Source organism: Colletotrichum spaethianum, assembly GCF_022836535.1.
Source record: "Colletotrichum spaethianum MAFF 239500 DNA, contig11, whole genome shotgun sequence".
NCBI classification, from domain to species: Eukaryota; Fungi; Ascomycota; class Sordariomycetes; order Glomerellales; family Glomerellaceae; genus Colletotrichum; species Colletotrichum spaethianum.
Genome location: NW_026054781.1, coordinates 876,118 through 893,971, shown reverse-complemented (window position 1 = coordinate 893,971; position 17,854 = coordinate 876,118). Strand labels below are relative to the sequence as shown.

Genomic DNA, 17,854 nt, shown 5'->3' with positions numbered 1-17,854 from the left:
TTACCAACTACCAATGATATTCAATCCTTAAGATAGAGGCTAGCCTATCTCAGTAGGTGGACGCGCCACTAGGAATTGGAAGGGAAACCAGGAGCGAGAGCCTCATCTACATCCTGGGGTGTTGGCAAGCGAGCTGAGGGGTCATTCGATTTCCAGAATTTACAAAGCAGGATAACAGTGCTAGTTGGATTGCCACCAACAGCCTTTCTCGTAGTACTGAATCGAAAAAAAGGAGTGGCGGTAGCTTACAGCTACAGCTTGTTGCAGAGATATGACACTCATCTCATGGCGCCAGAGATCATCGACATCGCGGGTTGCGGCCTGCGGATAATCCTTGTGACTCCAATTACTATTGGAAATAAGTGTAAAATAACCTGCAATAACACTCCAGTCAGTTGACTAACGGATCGATTCCCAACAGTCCGGAGCAGCTGGTTTGATAGCCAGGGATCCAGTATTTTGATAAGGAGCGACATTAACCGGCTAGCTGTGTCCCCGATTGTACTGATAGGCCAACAGATGAAAGGCGAATCACATACTCAATCCGCTTTCAAGTCGGCAGTTGACCGGGGACGTCTTATCTTGAAGTACAATTAAGGCGGAGTCGCCAGCCGGGCAGGACCTGGTCCCATCAGGCCCAGGGAAGGCCCGATGGTTTTTGAAGATGCGGAGGGCTGGGGTCTGTGGGGTCTGTCCGATGTCCGTGAGCTTTGTGTGGGGTCCAAACAGATTGGCCAGCACGTTTGAGAGGCTATGTTGATGGCTTCCAAGGAACAATCTTTGCTTCTAGGTATTCGCACGTGGTGGAGTTCGAACACAGTTTCCGGTGCTGCCGGACATCCGGCTCATCTATCCCGGCAAGACTGCGCCGAATGTCGTGAGCGCGCTGCAAGAACCAGGTCCACCGATGCCGTCTGCTTATCTTTTGACGTTATCTTGAGCGCAGCAAGTTGGCAAACGAGTCGAAACACCCTGTGCTTGCAGCTGGGAAGTCGCTAGCAAAGAGGTTCATTAATCCACCTGTTGATAAGGTTAGACTCAATTCAATCAAAATAGGTAGAGTTATACGAACCTGAACACGGCAACAGTTCAGAACTGCCGTGGAGACCCGGTAACGTTAGAGCTCCGAGAACCAAGCCCCACTTCCCACTTTCCGAGCCGGGCCACTGATAAGCCTGCCCGCAACTGATAGGTAAACAAGAGACGCCGAAAGTCTGTTGTAACTACCATGCAAGATCCGCTGGACTTTGCCTTAGTAGGTTTAAAGCCATCGCTATCTTGCTAGTTCGGCAGAGGTCCAACGGTTGTCACGAAGCCCCCACGTCTGGCGGTCTGATGTCGGTGCGTGCGTGAGGGGTTTTGAACCTGATGGCTGGGAGATGTCACCGAAGGGCATGGCTTCCTGCAGAGCTCTGCCAAATTGGGCAGTTTGATTGACCATTTCTGAGGCTTTTTCAGATTCCAGATGCTGTGTAAGCTCCGAAGTCGGCAGTAAACTGGACTTATTGGATACTGCAGGCGGGGAGCCGGAGGGGATCACTCCTCAGTATCTTTGAACTTGCTGGGACTTAAGCGGGTAGATGATGGTCCTAGATTTCTCTATAGACTTCATGGCAGAAGAAGGAATCCTTCCTCGAAAGAATTCAAATCTGACTGTTTGCCTAAACCTTCTTTGATCTGTGTCAGTCTTCTAGTTTTCGCGTCACCATCTGCCAAGCAAAGGCACGCGGCTTTCTCATAGTTTGCTTACTGTGAAGAACGACTTATGTCTTAAAAATAACTGTGACGTATTGTCGCAAACTTCTAATAGCGACGCAGCTTCGTCATGATCCGTAGAGCTGCTGTTGTTCTCGGGGCTCTCATGGCCTAGCTCCATTTATATTTCTGAGATGAAGGCTATTGTTACTTCAAACTTCTCAGATGTTGCGATACCATGCTCTTTATACCTCCTCCATCTCGTCCATAACCATACCTTGTCCTGATAGTAGGCCGAAGGGTACATTTCAGCGGGCGTTGGAGAATGTGGCCTGTGTATTTCGTCGGCCCATCGACCAATAGGTAGTCTTCATGGTGAACGAGCGGGCGTTAGGGGTTTTGGGACCCAGTTTACGTATCAATGTATCATATGATTTGGAAACGGTTCTCGGTGTCTTGCGTTGTGACGTGCCTGATTGGGTTTGTGAACAAGGAGTTCTTTTCCCCTAGCTTTCTTGATGTGAGAGGCGGGCTTTTCAACGTGGCAAGGTCTTGTAGTAACACGGAAATCGTACGATGGATACCTACGGCATAATCAGAATACACCATCTGAATCGGATATATCAGGACAGAGCATGACCGGTAGTATATAGATAAGCATAACTTGACTACAGGGTCATAGTCCAAACCGAAAATCATTCTCCAACGAGTAGAGAATATTATCGAATAGCCTGCTTGAGCAGAAGCACCAAGAGGTGCAGAGTAGCGCGAGATGACCGAGCAAGAAAAGATAACACGAAGTCATAACAAAAGAGAAATACGAGAAGGAAAAGAAGCCAATTGCTGATGGGAATTGAGGCCGGTGCGGCTGGCAAGACTAGTTGTTGATCGATGAGAACTAGGTGACTGCATGAGACTTTTACAGATGAAACCATGGCCTTGAAATCAAGAAACCCACGTCTACCGATTGAGCTAGCTGAACCAAAAACCTTAGAGATTTGTTGGTTTCTATTCGGATCTAAGAGGTCAGAAGTTGGATTTTCGGCTAAGTGAGTGAGTTGTGTGATGGAGGCCAGAGCTTCGATTACTCTGCAACGCTCCACCAGGGCCGAGGCGTATCGGGGCCGATTTAGTTTGCACCATTTGGTCTTGGCAGCTCTGGCGGTTACCGTTTTGATGCACCAAACTGTTTTGACCACCATTAGTTACAGTTGCTTCTAGGGAAACACTTTGAGGCGTTATGATGTCCAGAGCACCAGCTAAAAATGTCATAGCAAGCCCTTTGTGCCCAGTGTCGGACGATCAAGAAGCTTGATTTGACTATGGCACACTTTGCATCAACATATGAATGTTTGATTTATCGCTAATTATTATTCACATGAAATTCAGAAATCGAGGCGTTTGATCTAGGGAACATATCCACCAGTCGTTCAGAATTGTCAAATGATACCCGGTGAGAATATCTAGTTTCTCTGTAGGCTTAGCAGTCTCTTCATCTCAGTACCCATCACTCCTGGGTGGGGAACAACAACTGCACCCGCTTCCCTAAGCGCTTTTGCCTTGGTGTCTGCGGATACATCTCTTGGTGAAAGGATGGCACCGGCATGACCCATCGTCTTTCCAGGCGGCGCTGTTCTTCCAGCAACCATTGCGATGATTGGCTTCGGGTTTGAAGTCGACTTTCGGTAAGATTCGATGGCCTCGGCAGCTCTGAGCTCAGCTTCCCCACCAATTTCTCCAATTACAATGATGCCTTTGGTCTCGTCATTCTCAAAAAACAGTTTGAGGCCATCGAGCAAGGTAGTGCCTGTTTTCGACATGGTTAGACAGTCTTACGCAGAGAATTGGGTCGTCAACATTTACCAGGCATCATATCACCCCCCATCCCCACAACGACACTCTGCCCGAGTCCTGCTTTAGTTGTCGCGCCAACAGCTTCGTAACTAAGCGTTCCACTCTTCGAGACAATGCCCACTACACCCCGGGAATATTGCTTGTATGGCATGATTCCGATACGGCATTGATCAGGTGCAATAATGCCGGGGCAGTTGGGCCCGACAAGACGGGTTTTGCACTGCGTTCTCAAGATTTCTTGAACCCTCGCCATGTCGTGAAGTGGGACATGCTCAGCAACTGACACAACCAGTGGGACCTCGGCCTCGATAGCCTCAATTATAGCACCAGCTGCAAATTGTGCAGGTACAAATACAGCACTTGCATGTGGTTTGACAGTGTTCATAGCCTTCAAGCAAGATCAACCATCGTCAGTCGAATCTTCAGACCTTTGCAAGTTGAACGTGCCATACCTCTCCTACTGTGTCGAACACCGGAAGACCAAGGTGATTCTGGCCTCCTTTCCCAGGTGAAACTCCGCCCACGATGTTCGTTCCGTACTCAATCGTGTCTTTGGCATTTTTGGTAGCCTACTCAAAGTTAGTCACATGGTAGTATTACAAACAAGGCGAAGTCGCCTTTCAACATACTGTTTTACCAGTAAATCCTTGACAGTGTCATTAGCAGCTCAATTCCACAGAGTTTCGAGATTGAATACCTTGATATATCACCCTTGTGTTTTTGTCTATCCTCAGATTTGCAATTGTATCTTCATATGATGAGCACCTTCTGGGCATGAACGAGAAATTTCTCTTCACAAGCTTAGCTGTGTTGGATTGCCGAGGTACATAGACAAGCCTGGGCAAACAACGTGTTGCCATGTTAGCTGAAATTTCGTGACCGGGCTATCAAGATGCATAAAATTCGGAGCATGATTTACAAGAGTTCGAGGAGTGTTCCTTTTACCCTTCTTACTCAAGTCCTGGTCAGGTTGGCAGGCCGCTGCATGACCTTCGGTTATATGCGATGTATGTAACCGAGAGGTGATGTCATTGGCGTAGATGGACTAACCCCACATCGGCAATAGAGAAATGACCCAAACCTCACCACTTCGGCTACATCGCACCGGTCGAAACAGAGACAAAACTTTTAGTTAACAACCCAAGACCCGAGTTAGGTGCCTATCCAAAAGAAACCGACCTTGAGTATCGGAATAACAATCATCTAGGCTTCGAAGGTGTCTATTGGCGACTTTTGCTGATCAGATATCATATAAACAGTCAGGTGTGAAGAATGCGCGGAAAGTCGGCCCTTGGACATGACAAAACTTCGCCGACGAGCGCGCCAGGCCTGCCAGGCCTGCAATGCACGGCGTGTGAGATGCAATGTAACCGAGCAGCAACCATGCCGAAACTGCGCAACAGCAGACGTACTCTGTGAAGTGCGCGAATCCCGACGCGGCAAACACCCTCGCCCATCACGAAAACATGAGTTGACGAGGACCCCTGCAGTACAGGAAAATACTTCATCCCCCGCTTTCTTCGAAACCAGTCTATTAGATGAGTCGATAGATCAGCAGACAGATAACCATGTTGTCGCTTCTCAGGCGCTAGCTGACTTGGCGAGAAGACGGGAACATGAGCCGTCATACGAAGCCGATACTGTCATTGCAAGGCCTCGGTCACCTACCCTGGCAGCGGATTCTCGACAAGAAGATGAGAGCTCGGTGTTCTTAGGCGAGTCCTCGTCAATAAGATATGTCACAAATGGCAATCCGAGAGCGCCGGACGCAGGTGTTTCACCCCCGGAGAACTTGAGATTCCTCCATTCCGTTCCTCATGCCGTGAGAGCCGAGAATCTTGTACCTGAGTGGGAGGTCGGGCGACGTCGAACAAGGATCAGATTGCTGAAGGCAGAAGGCGTCTTCTCATTTCCACCCAAACCAGCTGTCGAGACATTGCTTAGTGCATACTTCCAGTGGTTTCACCCGTGCTTCCCTGTGGTAGATGAAGTTGACACGTGGAATAAGTACAGAGGTGGGAATCTCTCTCCTCTTTTGCTACAGGCAATCCTTTTCATAGCGGTTATACACTGCAATGAGGATGCGCTACCAGCACTTGGCTTTGGCAGTCGCCATATGGCTAAATGGGTTTTCTACAACCGCGCAAAAGACATATACGACGTCGAGTTCGAGCCCAAAAAGTTCACAGTCATTCAGTCTCTGTTTCTCATGAGCTTCTGGAGGGCAGGTCTACTTTTGGAAAAGGACGCTAGACATTGGCTGGGTGCCTCCATCAGCTTGGCTCAGACAAAAGCACTACACCGTTCATCGCGTGCGGCGACTACAGACAAAAGGCTAGAAAGGCTTCGCAGACGTTTGTGGTGGTCGATCTACATACGAGAGAGACAATGCGCGGCGGCTTTAGGCTTACCCAACAGAATTCGAGACGAAGATTGCGACATCGAACTGTTGGAAAAAGACGACTTCGAACACGCCTTCAGCCCAGATTTGACGGCAAATCAGACTCAGGAGTACATCTCGTACTTCATTGGAATATCTCAACTCTCCAGGGCACTAGGCCGAATCGTTCATGGCGGCTATCTACCAAGCAAATCGCTCTCTGGAAGTGATCGCTCTCAGATGAAGGACGATTTAGCACGATGGCGCCAAAGCCTGCCGCCGGCGATGCAAGTGGGAGGCGATGAATTTAACAATCACCCCAGCCTCTACGCCAACATGCTACACTTGGCTTACAACAACCTCCTTATTCTTCTATACAGATCCGGTTGTATAGGTACTATCGAGGAAAGCAGGGAAATCGACGGACAAATTGCTCTTCAAGCAGCGGCTAGGAACTCAAGGATCATTGAAGACATGCTCTTGGAAGGAACCTTGCGCCATGGTCAGATTCACGTCATTACCAATCTCTTCAACACCCTATGCATACATACTGTCAATCTCCGTGCATCAAAAGGGGCTGAACGATCCATATTAGAGCACAGAGCTAAGCTTTGTCTGTTAGGCCTGCAAGAGCTGCAGAAAACTTGGGAAGTCAGGATGTGGGTGCTTCAGCTTTTCTTCCAGTATCTAGATCGATCTACAGCAGCGCGGCTTCGGATGCAGGATGATGTTGGCATCATATCAGGCGTGGGAAAAGACCACGGAGGATATCGCACGTCAATGAATCGAGAAACAGTTGGCAGTGTTCCTGTGGTGGGATCGCTCGCGAACGAACCAGATGGATTTGACACATTGTTGGCTTCGGAAACGCCATGGTCGTGGTCTACCGAAGAAGCGAACCAGTTTTTATTTACGCAGATCGAAAACGACTTTGCGTTTGGCGAAGGCGGGGTTATCAACTGGAATCCCGATGCATCAACCGACGTACTAACGTTGGATGGAGACCATGCTTTCAGTTCTCTGGATCTTTGAAACGACAGAGATACTCGACTTTGTCTGCAACCATACCATTTGTGTGATGCTTTAGCGCCTCCATACTTTCGGTTCAAAACAGCCACGGGTATGAAAACCACTTTATTGCCATTTTCCAGCTTCAAAGACACCCTCTAACGTTGCCGTGTACAGCAAACATGGTACTTGTAAGCCAGTAAGGCACAAGGGCTACTCCGACTGACGGGTATTAGCACAATACTCAGGGGCCGATCGGGGGCCGGATCCGCCGCTGTCCGGCTGGGTGCCGGGCTGACCTCGAGCTCAACTAGCGGTGCAAGGGGCTCGTACTTAGGCCATTGCTATCGCCATTTTTGCGTCACCAGCTAGCTCAAGCTCCCGTATCCATGGATTCAGCCAACGGCGGCTAAGCGGGCCAATCGACTTGTGGTGCGCGCTAGCTGATAGGCTTTTGAAGTTCACGATAGCTGACATGGTGCATGGTACAGCTTTACGACTTTGCGAGGCTATGTTTCGGAGAACCAGCAGTAATGTGTGGATGAGGATGACTGGTCTAGGCCTCCATCTGGACTCCTCCAATGCACTTCGTGGAGTGGCGCATTTCTCGGCCTTGGATTGCTGGTGCAAAGTTCATTGAAACGTTCAGAAGCACTTAGCCGTGACATTGCCCTGGGCCTGTTCAGGAGTTATGTTTGGGGTCAAACCCCCCTCTAAATTGACCACAAGAAGGCGTAAAACCAATGGCTATGAGATCCGAAACTTGACTATAAAGGTCTCAAGAGCAAGGGGATTGTAGAAAATCCTTGTTTTCAAACCCTATTAGACCTCTCGGGAAGCCATCATGGATCCACTAGATTGCCTAGTACCAAACCAGGCTGTACATTGACTACACTTCGAAAAGCAATGCAACACAGAAGATATCAATCGCTCCGAATGAGCATTCCAAACGGCTTGATTCGACCAAAAAACCATAAGCAACAGAGGCAAAAGAAACTCCTCGACGGGGAATTGAACCCCGGTCCCCTGCGAATCGTTTAAATGACAAGCAGATATCCTCACCACTAGACTATCGGGGATTCCTTGGTGACCAACCAACAACACAACAAACTCAAGAAGCAAATTCTGGATAACCTCCGATGGCTCCGATTTCATTAGTTGCTGTTAATTTGTATGTGTTATGGCCTATGACTGATCCAGTCTGCCTTGAGCCCAGCTTGATGTGTTATTCAGTCCCGCACACGCTATGTACCACAATACCTACGTCTATCCTCTGGACCACTGAAGCGGAAGCATAAAGTTGAACACCTATAGATTTAAACAACAAAGAAGGTAGAAATAAAATCACATTCTCTGCCTATAGGTCAAACAGACATTGAACTATCTTGAGAACGTTGCCAAAACCTGCTCACATCAAATGCAGCAGAGGCATCTGGCCAAAAGCTCAGGCAACTCTCCAGGTGAAAGCAGGCAGTAGCATAAAACATATAAGTCGTGTGTTCAATGCCGCAACATTGTCATAGATTCTACCTTACCTAATTACTCATCTACAGGCTGTGTAGCTTTGAAACTGCCGTTAGCGGTCTGCGCACCGTAGATGCCATGACGCTGGTTAACTCAACGAGCGCTTCAGCATGGTTTCCGAATTCGATCCACGTCTTTTTGCATACGGCGATGAGCCCGATGGGAAAACGAACGTTTGATTTTTCTGGGCGATTCTACTAAGGCATAGTGTTTGATAATTGTAGATAGAGTTTCAGGAGGAAGAAGAAGAAGAGCTCGTACTTTGAATTTGATTAGCCTTCGTGGTGAGATCAAGTTCAGGAGCGAGGTCTCCTAATAAGGGAGGTTACTTCAGCGACTAGAGGAAACTGGATTTTGGGCGTTATTTATGAACTGAGTTGAAGAGGAGAGAGCACCGCTTCTACGACCGATGCATGCACGCGACACTAAATAATAGAGGATCAAGACGCTACAAGTCGAGGAAATCGCCCTGTGCTAGAGCGGGAGGCTCGGCGGTCGAACTTTCCAGAAGGATCAGGCACATTGATGATAACTTATGTCTAAAGGATTGTCATCGTCAGACTGGGTACGAGGCCAAGGTGGATGCCTGATCACAGGGACGCCGAACGGAGGGTTTTCGTAACGCCCGAGTCCGACCTGCTCGCTACCATCCATTAGTCGTTTTGGGAAGGTCTACGTGTCCAATGGGGCGGTTCGTCTTGTATTCTGCCCGGTGGTAGTGCCGATTCAGCCCTACGCTTCTTGGCTAAGCCTCTCAATCCGAGTTCGTGCCTGGTCGTAAACCGTCGGACCGGTTATTTCGCCCCCAACGCTTGGAGATTTGGGAATGAGTAAGACGCTTATTTTAGCCTCCACAGCTGTGTTGGTGCCTAATGGCAAATCACGTTGCTCAATCACGTCTTGGCAGCTTCGTAGACGTACAATTTCCCATTTAGGCAATTGGTCGTAATCCCTCGGCCGAGGCCTACGTTTCAACGTGCAATTTCCAAAAAGGGCAGTCTTCATACACATTTTGAACCTTGTCATGTTTCCACTTTGATGGTCTAGATGTTTGAAGCCATATGGTTGGCTTTCTATCTGTTTCTAGCAAAAGAGCCATGAGCCGAGCCAACATTTAGGCCGTAGGGAGCATTCTGATTTGCCACTGCGCCAGTCTGATGGAGTGGCCTCTGATTCGTTGCAAACAAATCCTAAATGATTTTTAGTAATGAGCCTGCCAGACACACGCGGCTAATTGGCAAACATGTGTACGGCGAGGTACGCCCGGACAGTGAGTTTAATACTTAGCGAGCTGACTGGAATCATAACCCCTTGCTAGTCAGTTCTACAATATCTTACCCATACCAACGGGGTTTTCTCCGCCCACCTCTCATGTTACTAGAAGGCAAGTCATCTGCACCACCTTATCGTCGATTCCAACGAATTGTTACTTTTTCCTGGGTTTCATGTCTTGCTTAAGATTACTGGGGCTCAGCAACTACCCAAAGGTATACACCTGGGTCTATGGGTTGTGGGGACGATTGCCCTTGGTCTCTTAGTATTTGCCAAAAAGCGAAAGTCTAGGTTCATTAATAGAACAACTCTGTAAGGAGGAACCCAATGACGGTCAAAATAGTCGGGCTGACAGTCTTGCGGCATTTTGACATTGATACGCGGAGTAGGACTTTCGACCACGGCTGGGCAGGTGTATATAAGATGTGCTGAGCTGCCTAAGAACAAAGCAACGGGTATCTCGAAATACATCTCAGTTCGATTCTTCGACCACTCATTACCAAAGCCTCTCAGTTTACTCGGCCAGCTCTTACCACTTCAAGATGCCTGCCCCTATCATCCCCGCTACAGTCATTACTGCATTGGCTGATCCCACGAAAATCTGCCAATGTCCAGCGACCTCAACACCGTCTTCTTCGACCTCGACTTGCTCAAAGTGCTCTTTCCCAAAGGCAGCAGTTTCGGCTACATCGTCTTCTTAGGCTCGTTTGCAACACATTAGGTCCGATATCAAAGGGAGGTATGCCATCGCCATGATTTTCTTTTTTACGTATTCAGTACTAATGCATTACCAGCCTCTATCAACGGGACGAAACAAATTTGGGTTACTTTGTAACGGGAGGATGAGTTAGGCCCAGTCTCTGAAGGGCTTTCCAACTACCGCCAACATAACGAACCTTCCTTTGCGGCCCTGGGCGCTTCTCATCCTGTTGAAGTGGTTTGAGGTTTTCCGAACCTTCACATCAACTTATTCGAGACTTCACACTCATTCGTCCCTGAATGGCACATGTACACGACAGTGCTGCAAATTAAAGTAACAGTCGCTCATTCAAGTTGATGCTTTACAAGACTAGACCAATAAAAGCAATTCCAACGAACTAGTTTGACTAGGTTATGACTTCATATCGACTATGAGTAGCTCGATATATGTATGTGGAAGACTCGTAAGAAAATTCCTCCAAATACGTATTGCAACATGCTTGTTGCGCCCTGTAGTCGAACATCCTCCTACTGACAAAGGGGAATTGACAGACCATGCCAGCAAGGAGTCTTCCTGGTTGATGAATGTACCAAAATCGCAACATAAACGGTACATATAGTTTGAAGCCCCTACGAGATAGCATAGTCAGGGATGTTTGTTCCTCTTGTGCCATGGTCTAAGTCCACTTGATTGCAAAATTAACTTGAGTACGGTGGCCCCGCCACGCTGTAAAAGCCCTGTTCCCAAAGCTACCCCCGTTATGAATCTAGTGGGCTGGTGGGACACGCACGCCCTGGGACTTCCCGCACACAGCTCGACAATCTTGCGAAATCAGTTCCTCCGTGACGCCGCCGACCAGCGAGAACAGATATGTACCTAACATTCGGCCTCATTGGCTCAGGGGTAAAGCGTCTCACTAGTAATGAGAAGATCGCCTGTTCGACTCAGGCATGAGGCAAACTTATTATTTCTGTTTTCTTCTTCTTTTTTGGGTTGATTCCTGGGCTGACCCACCCCTCTGTCTGGATTTTAACCACCTTTTATATGCTTCCTTTTGTACGACGGAGTTGTCTTACGCGTACGGCATTACAGTCGGCTAGTGGAAACTATTGCTTGTGATCTTGTTAATTAATACTGATGGGAAACATGCTGACAACGAAACTGATTTGAATTTACGGCGATCACGAAAAGGAAGGAGTGGCATTAGAGGCCATGTCATGCTCAATGAACCCAATGGGCGAATTGACTTTAGGAGATTATATTCAGAAGTCTCACTGAGGAGGTATAGAAGCAAACGCCAAGATAGTTCCGACTTGTTAACAAAATGAAAGATGTAAAAGAATATGATATCATAAACCTCTTGCAATATCGACATGAGAATTTTAATCGTCCAACAGATACTAAGCGTTCCGTACATATGCATTACATAGAAAATAAAGATTTGTCGTCTGGAGCATCTCGAATCAACAAAATGTGATACAGTAGTAGAAAAACGAAGGTGTTTGGAGGGAAATCATTTCTTATTCTTGCCATCCCACAGGATGATGCCAACTGACTCTTCCCAACCACGGCTGGCAGCGATCTCCATGACAGTGCGGCCGGCGTCGTCTTTAGCTTCGAGGTCGACACCGCCGGCCTCGACAAGAAGCTTGAGCACCTTGGCGTCGCCGTTTTCGACGGCCTGCATGATGGCATTCCATCCGCGGTAGATCTTGTTGACATCGGCGCCCTTACGAAGGAGCATTTCGAGTATCTCGGTGTCGTCGCCACGGCACCGACGCACGGCCTTGACGATGGGCAAGTGCTCACCGGGGGCGTTGATGTCAGCGCCGCCTTCATTGATGAGAAACTTTGTGATCTCCTTGTTGTCCTCGCGAATGGCTGAGGTCAGTGGCGAGAAGACGCCGCCGTTCTTGTCCTCGACCGATACGCCGGCATTGAGAAGGAGCTTGACGCTCTCGAGCTGGTTTGCCACGACGGCGCGCTCCATCAAACCCTTGAACGACCGAGGGTCGGCAACAGCGGGGAGTAGTCTCTTGAGCACCTCTGGGTGCTGGACAGACATAACGATGGGCCAGTCGGTGCCGCGGACATTGGGGTCTGCGCCGTGAGCGACAAGCTCGTCGATCATCTCCATACGGCCCTCCTTAATGGCCGTCGTCAAAGGGGTGTTGCCATCGTCGCCCCTGTCGTTGGGACTGACGCCCTGATCGAGAAGCCACATTAGGGCCTCCATGTTGTTGACCCGAACGGCCATCTCGATAATACCCTTGGGGTTGTGGAGGTCGTTGCCAGCGGCAACAAGGCGGGGGAGGAAGTGCGTGCGGAAATGCGTCACGCACTTGAAGGCAGGGTATTCGGCAGAGTTCAAGTTGGGATCGGCGCCGTTTGCCAAGAGAAGCTCGAAGATATCTGCACGGTTGTCGCGGATGGCTGTGCACAGTGGCGTGTAGATGCCATCCTTTTTGACATTGGGGGAAACACCGGCAGAGAGCAGCACGCGGACCGACTCGATGTTGTTGATACTGACAGCAAGCTCCATGTTGCCGGGAGCCTTTTTGCTGTCAGCTCCACGGGCAAGGAGGACCTTCAGGCAGGCGGACTGGTAGGTGGCGGGCCAGAGCATGTGTTTCGGACCGGGCAGGTTAGGGTTGGCGCCGTGGTCTAGGAGAGCAGTGAGGAGGTCTACTCTCGCAGACATGATTGCCTCGAACAAAGCAGTCTTGCCTTCCCTGTTCTTGACGTTGGGGTCAGAGCCGTAGTCGAGCATAAGGTCGACCAACTTCTTAGGGGTCGTCTTGTTCATCGAGGCGATCAGGACCGTATTGCCGTTCGCCATGATATGGTTCGGATCGCCACCATATGTAAGTAATATGTGGACGAACTCGATCTTGACATCGATGACAGATATGGCAAGAGGGGACTCTTGTGAGGGGCCAGCAGACAGATTGGGATCGGCGCCATACTTGAGAAGCAGCTTGGTAATCTCGAAAGCGTTCATTTCCACTGCAGCGAAGAGAGGGGTGATGCCGTCCTTGTCCGCAGAGTTAGGGTCGGCACCGAACAGCAGAAGCAGGCGGACGGTCTCATGGTCCTGGCACAGGGCCGAGTGCACTAGGACGTGCTGGTCCGAACCAGTGTCGGGCGAGACGCCTCGGTCGAGCAGCTGCTCTACGAGCTTGTGGTTCTTGCTCTGTACAGCGGCAATGAGAGATGCCTTGAGAGACGGGTTGCCATTGGCATTTTGGCGTGGGGTCCAGCGTGGCATCGTCATGGGGTCGGCCTTCAAGCGAACGACCTTTGTCGGAATGCTGTCGGCGATACTTTGCAGTTCGCCGAGCAGTGTTTCTGTGCCTGACGATGAGGCTGCAATAGTATGGTCCGAATCGCGGAGGTTCTTTCGGTCTGAGAGACGACTAGGCGCGTCGTATGTTTCCAGGTCGGAAATGGTAATGTCATCGCGTACTGGCCTCCTATCGGAGTAGGTTCTTGTGGCTGCGGAGTGAAGGTCGAATTGACCGTGCTCTGAGATGGGGATGTCGTCGCGGACTATCCTACGATCGGGGATTCTGGAAGAGTGCCCATTCTCTGAGGAGCTGTGATGGCTCTTGTTGGAGATGGATGTGCGGCGGCGTGGGTCCGGGGACAACCTCACGTCTTGGAAAACAAAGTCTGCTGCCATCTTCTCTACCAAGGAAGGAGGAGGAATATGGGGAGCTTGCGAGCTGACTTGCGGGAGAGGGGGAAGGGGAGCAGAGGTTTCGTCTGAACGATCAGCTGGCGATACAGGCGGAACTTCAAACGACTTAGACTTGGATATCCGCACCGTCGAGTGCTGATTGCCGATGCGGTTCAGCGCGGCCGCAAGACCGGCGTAGCCATTGCCAGCGGCATCTTCGGTCTTGGAGGCGCCCAGAGACCACTGGAAAACAAGGGCACTCATCCTCAGTGCGTCTCTGGCCTTGCGGATCGACTCTCTGACCTTAAGGATCTCCTTGTCGGCAAACATCATCCGCCAGCCGCGCTGAAACTTGCCTACCGCACCCTTTCTCTCGTACTCGAGGAACTCGAACATCATGTGATCAAGAACCTGGAAATCGGAATTGGTCTGGCGGAACTTGATATCGAGCTCCCTGATCATATCGGCAGGAAACTCTTGTTCTATACGAGACGCCTCGGAGAGGCCAGCCTCGATAGACCATAGTATGCGGCAAATGTCGAGGAAGTCGTTGGCGAGATCTCGGAAACCGTGCGGTTGGTGCTTGACGTTGGTGAGGAACTCAAGCATACGCACCGAGATGTTGTTGCCGAGGAGAGTGGCCCTCGTGCAAAGGTCCAGGATGGACTCCTTGGCCTTCGGCTTGCCATACGTGGCGGGAGGCATGGCGCCCCTTCTCGGTGTCGGAAACGGCTGGACAGACATGAAGGGTTGTGGGCAGACGAGAGTGGTAGACTGGCGTAGCGGAGAGATGTATCAGACTCTTAAGCTTGGGTCGAGGATGGTAGTGTATGTTATACGCACAACGCCTAGCGGCGGGATAACAACTTGAGCAAGTGCAGAAAAGACTAGTGAAGAGGGTTCTATCAGCTCAAGGAGCAACGGGGGGGAGCTCTTGTTTATCTGCTTCGTGCTGCCACAGAATTAGAGCTGGATTTAACGGCTGGCCAAGGTTCCTTCCGCCCCCGAAGACATGGCTATAGGCCAGGCCGAGGCCCAGTCGGCGTTCGTTGATAGAGACAAGAATCTGACGGCAAGCCACCGCCCACGCTGACTGGGTCTCCTTGGTAAGAGCAGGCATTGTCCCAGATAGGCACTTGAATCGTGATTGCATTTCCATACAGACATTAATCGTGAATGCATGTACATGGGAGGACGAGAAAGCCGTAGTGCCAGGTACAAGGGAGGTTTCAAGAATCCAGTCCACGCTAGACCAGTTAACCCCAGAGGCCGGTTGCGCTAACCTGTCCGCTTTGACACCAGGGGACCGGAGCTCAGACAGATGAGCCAGTGCGGCCCCATTCACGACAAGGGGACTGACATCTGTCACCTATCCAAGCCGCATTCAGCAACGGGTCCGGCGTTGGGTCTTAGCGCAAGCCTCAGACTCTTCAGGAGAAAAAAGACAGGGCCGTTCTATGCCTTGGCATGAAGACAGGATAAGAACAAGGTGGGAAAACCCGATGAAATAAGCAAGCTTGAAAATGTCGGTCAGCAGTCCACCCGCGCGGCTGTGTTCCGACGACATGCTACTGTTCGTTATATCCACGTCTGTCTTAGCGCCGGTGGCTTGGGGAGCTGAGAATGGGCCCCACCACATGAGGAACAGCGTTGGCTGGGGCCCTGGGATACCGGTGCCTCACATGGAATGTTCTCCTTGTCACTGTGTATCCCACCCCCCCTCTAGTTCACCTTGTACCAAATGAACCCCTCACCGATGGGCAAACTTGCCAAGCAGAGGCGTTCCTTTTTTTTCCTTCCCTCCTTCCTCTCTGTCCTTGGGTTCCCAAGTGCCGTTCCGAGTTGTGATTTATGACCGATCCAGATCCAAGTTTGCAGACCTATTTGGGGAAAGCAGGTGGAAGCGGGCCATGGCCTGTCGGTGGTTGCGAATCGAGTCCCCATCGTCATTGTCTTTGTGCTGTTGATGGCGCAAGCGAAGGGCCTTCGACATTGTAGGCCGGCCTGGACTGGACGTTACGTTATTGCAGGTCATCAAATTCGGCCGGCAGTAACCGTGCCTTCGGCAGATATGCGCATCGGCTACTTCCCGTACGTATTGTTCTTTGTTGAGCTGTCAATGCAACGCTGACGGGTCTCTCTGCTATTCGGCTCAGAGTGCCCTCTGTGTGCGGAGCATTGGCAACGGAGAGACCCATTCTTTATTGGTACATGCCATCTGTACGTCCCCAATCAGAGATGCCGCTGCACCAGTCCGGACTAACAGCAGTTGAATTCTTTGGGCAGCGATTCACGAGCTGCGGGACCAAACGCCGCGATGGAGGGTCTGGCGCCGAGACAGGAAGCTAGAAACCGTCGAATTACTCGTGTCACCCATGTGTGCTCATGATAATACGGTGCTACTCTTCAACACCCTGCACAGCTTGGGTTGCTCATGGTAGGGGGGGCGGATCTGGGTCGCCTCTGGCTTTAGTCCAGGGGAGACAACATTCTGACAGGACCAAAAAAAAAAAGCCGATGGGTACGTTCAACAGGAAAAACCAGCGACTAGCCGTCGTGTCGTGGACCCCGTGCCGCGGGGAATAAGTTTGACGTGCCCCGTTCCAATGGGGCACGAGGGCCGAGCTGGATGAACTGTCAGGGGCAGTTGTTAACCGTGCGTATTGATCGACAAGACGGAAGTCTACGGTCCACACTGGCTGGTCGGCCGTCTTTGCCTCTCCGGGACAACCTTCCAGGCGGTTGCCTTCGTTGTGGTGGGCCTACGGCCGTGAGTTGCGCTACATTGCAGCGGGAGAAGGGTAGACATCAAGGAGTCTAGTCGGCCGCCAAGGATCAGGACGAGGGCCCAAGATATCTTGCGTTTTTGGCACAGACCTCGTGTCGTCAAGATTTCTCATCTTATCCTGCAGTGCCATTGTCTGCTGTGCTAGAGGAGGGGGGCACGAGACGTAGACTGTTCTCGATTGCGCATCTTGGCCGGGTCTCGTCCACTGGGAGGTTTCATTTTGACTTATGGGTTAAGGCAGATGCTAAGGTGAAGGGGTTGACCTAGAATGCGCGCGGCTAGCCAGTCCGTTGAAGTCGAAGGAGCTGGTAGTTAGTGAGTTAGTGCGAACGGGAACTATTGCACTCCCCAAAGGCTCCACTCAATACCAATATTGCATTTGCATTTCCACATGAGAAAAACTCGAGGAGATGAGGGACTCGGCTCGAGGTATCGAGCCTCGAGATTAGAGAAGGTGGCGGAGAAGGATTGAAGGGCATGTGAATATGGTGGCTGGTGCTACTCGAACGGAGCCAACTCAAAGTCAGGCGAGCAGACGTAGACGTAAAGCCACCAAAAGCCTCGTTCGCGTCCAAGGAGGACTCCCCGACCGCCTGGTAGTGTTGCCGATGAGTCGGGGTACCACCCCAGCGGATCCGACGCCGACGCCGACGCCGACGCCAACGCCAACGCCAACGCCAACGCCAACGCCAAAGGAGAACAGGCTAGAAGTCTCCTCCTTGTCCCTTTGCCCTTTATCTCCGTCGGTTCTTGACTGGTCCATCGTCGACTGTCACTTTGCCTAAATAATATCGTCGATGTTAGACTTCGGCCGTGCCGAGCCCACACGTCGGCTTGCCATGCCAGACCTGCCACCCACCCAGCAAAGAAACACGGTCTTGCAGCTACTACGCGAAGACGCCTAGGCTTATCCCATATCCAACTTGCATATGTCTGTTACCTATCGTCGTGGAA

At 50.6% G+C, this 17,854-nt stretch overlaps 2 protein-coding genes and 2 non-coding genes across 4 annotated transcripts; 1 reads left to right on the top strand and 3 right to left on the bottom strand.

Moving 5' to 3' along the window:
- Positions 1–3,158: 3,158 nt before the first annotated feature.
- On the bottom strand, positions 3,159–3,802 carry ColSpa_05187 (succinate--CoA ligase [ADP-forming] subunit beta; the record flags this gene model as incomplete). The annotated part of the gene is made up of 2 exons (XM_049271399.1): positions 3,159–3,502; positions 3,559–3,802. 2 exons carry the CDS (start codon positions 3,800–3,802, stop codon positions 3,159–3,161), a joined length of 588 nt encoding a protein of 195 aa, XP_049127356.1.
- Positions 3,803–7,933: 4,131 nt separating this feature from the next.
- On the bottom strand, positions 7,934–8,016 carry ColSpa_tRNA_134. Its single transcript is given in 2 exon segments — positions 7,934–7,968; positions 7,980–8,016. It is a non-coding gene; the product is annotated as a tRNA-Asp (tRNA).
- A 3,303-nt stretch (positions 8,017–11,319) lies between these two features.
- Positions 11,320–11,391, top strand: ColSpa_tRNA_136. The gene has a single exon. It is a non-coding gene; the product is annotated as a tRNA-Thr (tRNA).
- A 555-nt stretch (positions 11,392–11,946) lies between these two features.
- On the bottom strand, positions 11,947–14,856 carry ColSpa_05186 (ankyrin-3; the record flags this gene model as incomplete). Its single annotated transcript, XM_049271398.1, has 1 exon — positions 11,947–14,856. The coding sequence occupies one exon, from the start codon at positions 14,854–14,856 to the stop codon at positions 11,947–11,949; it is 2,910 nt and encodes a 969-aa protein (XP_049127355.1).
- Between the last annotated feature and the right edge of the window lie 2,998 nt (positions 14,857–17,854).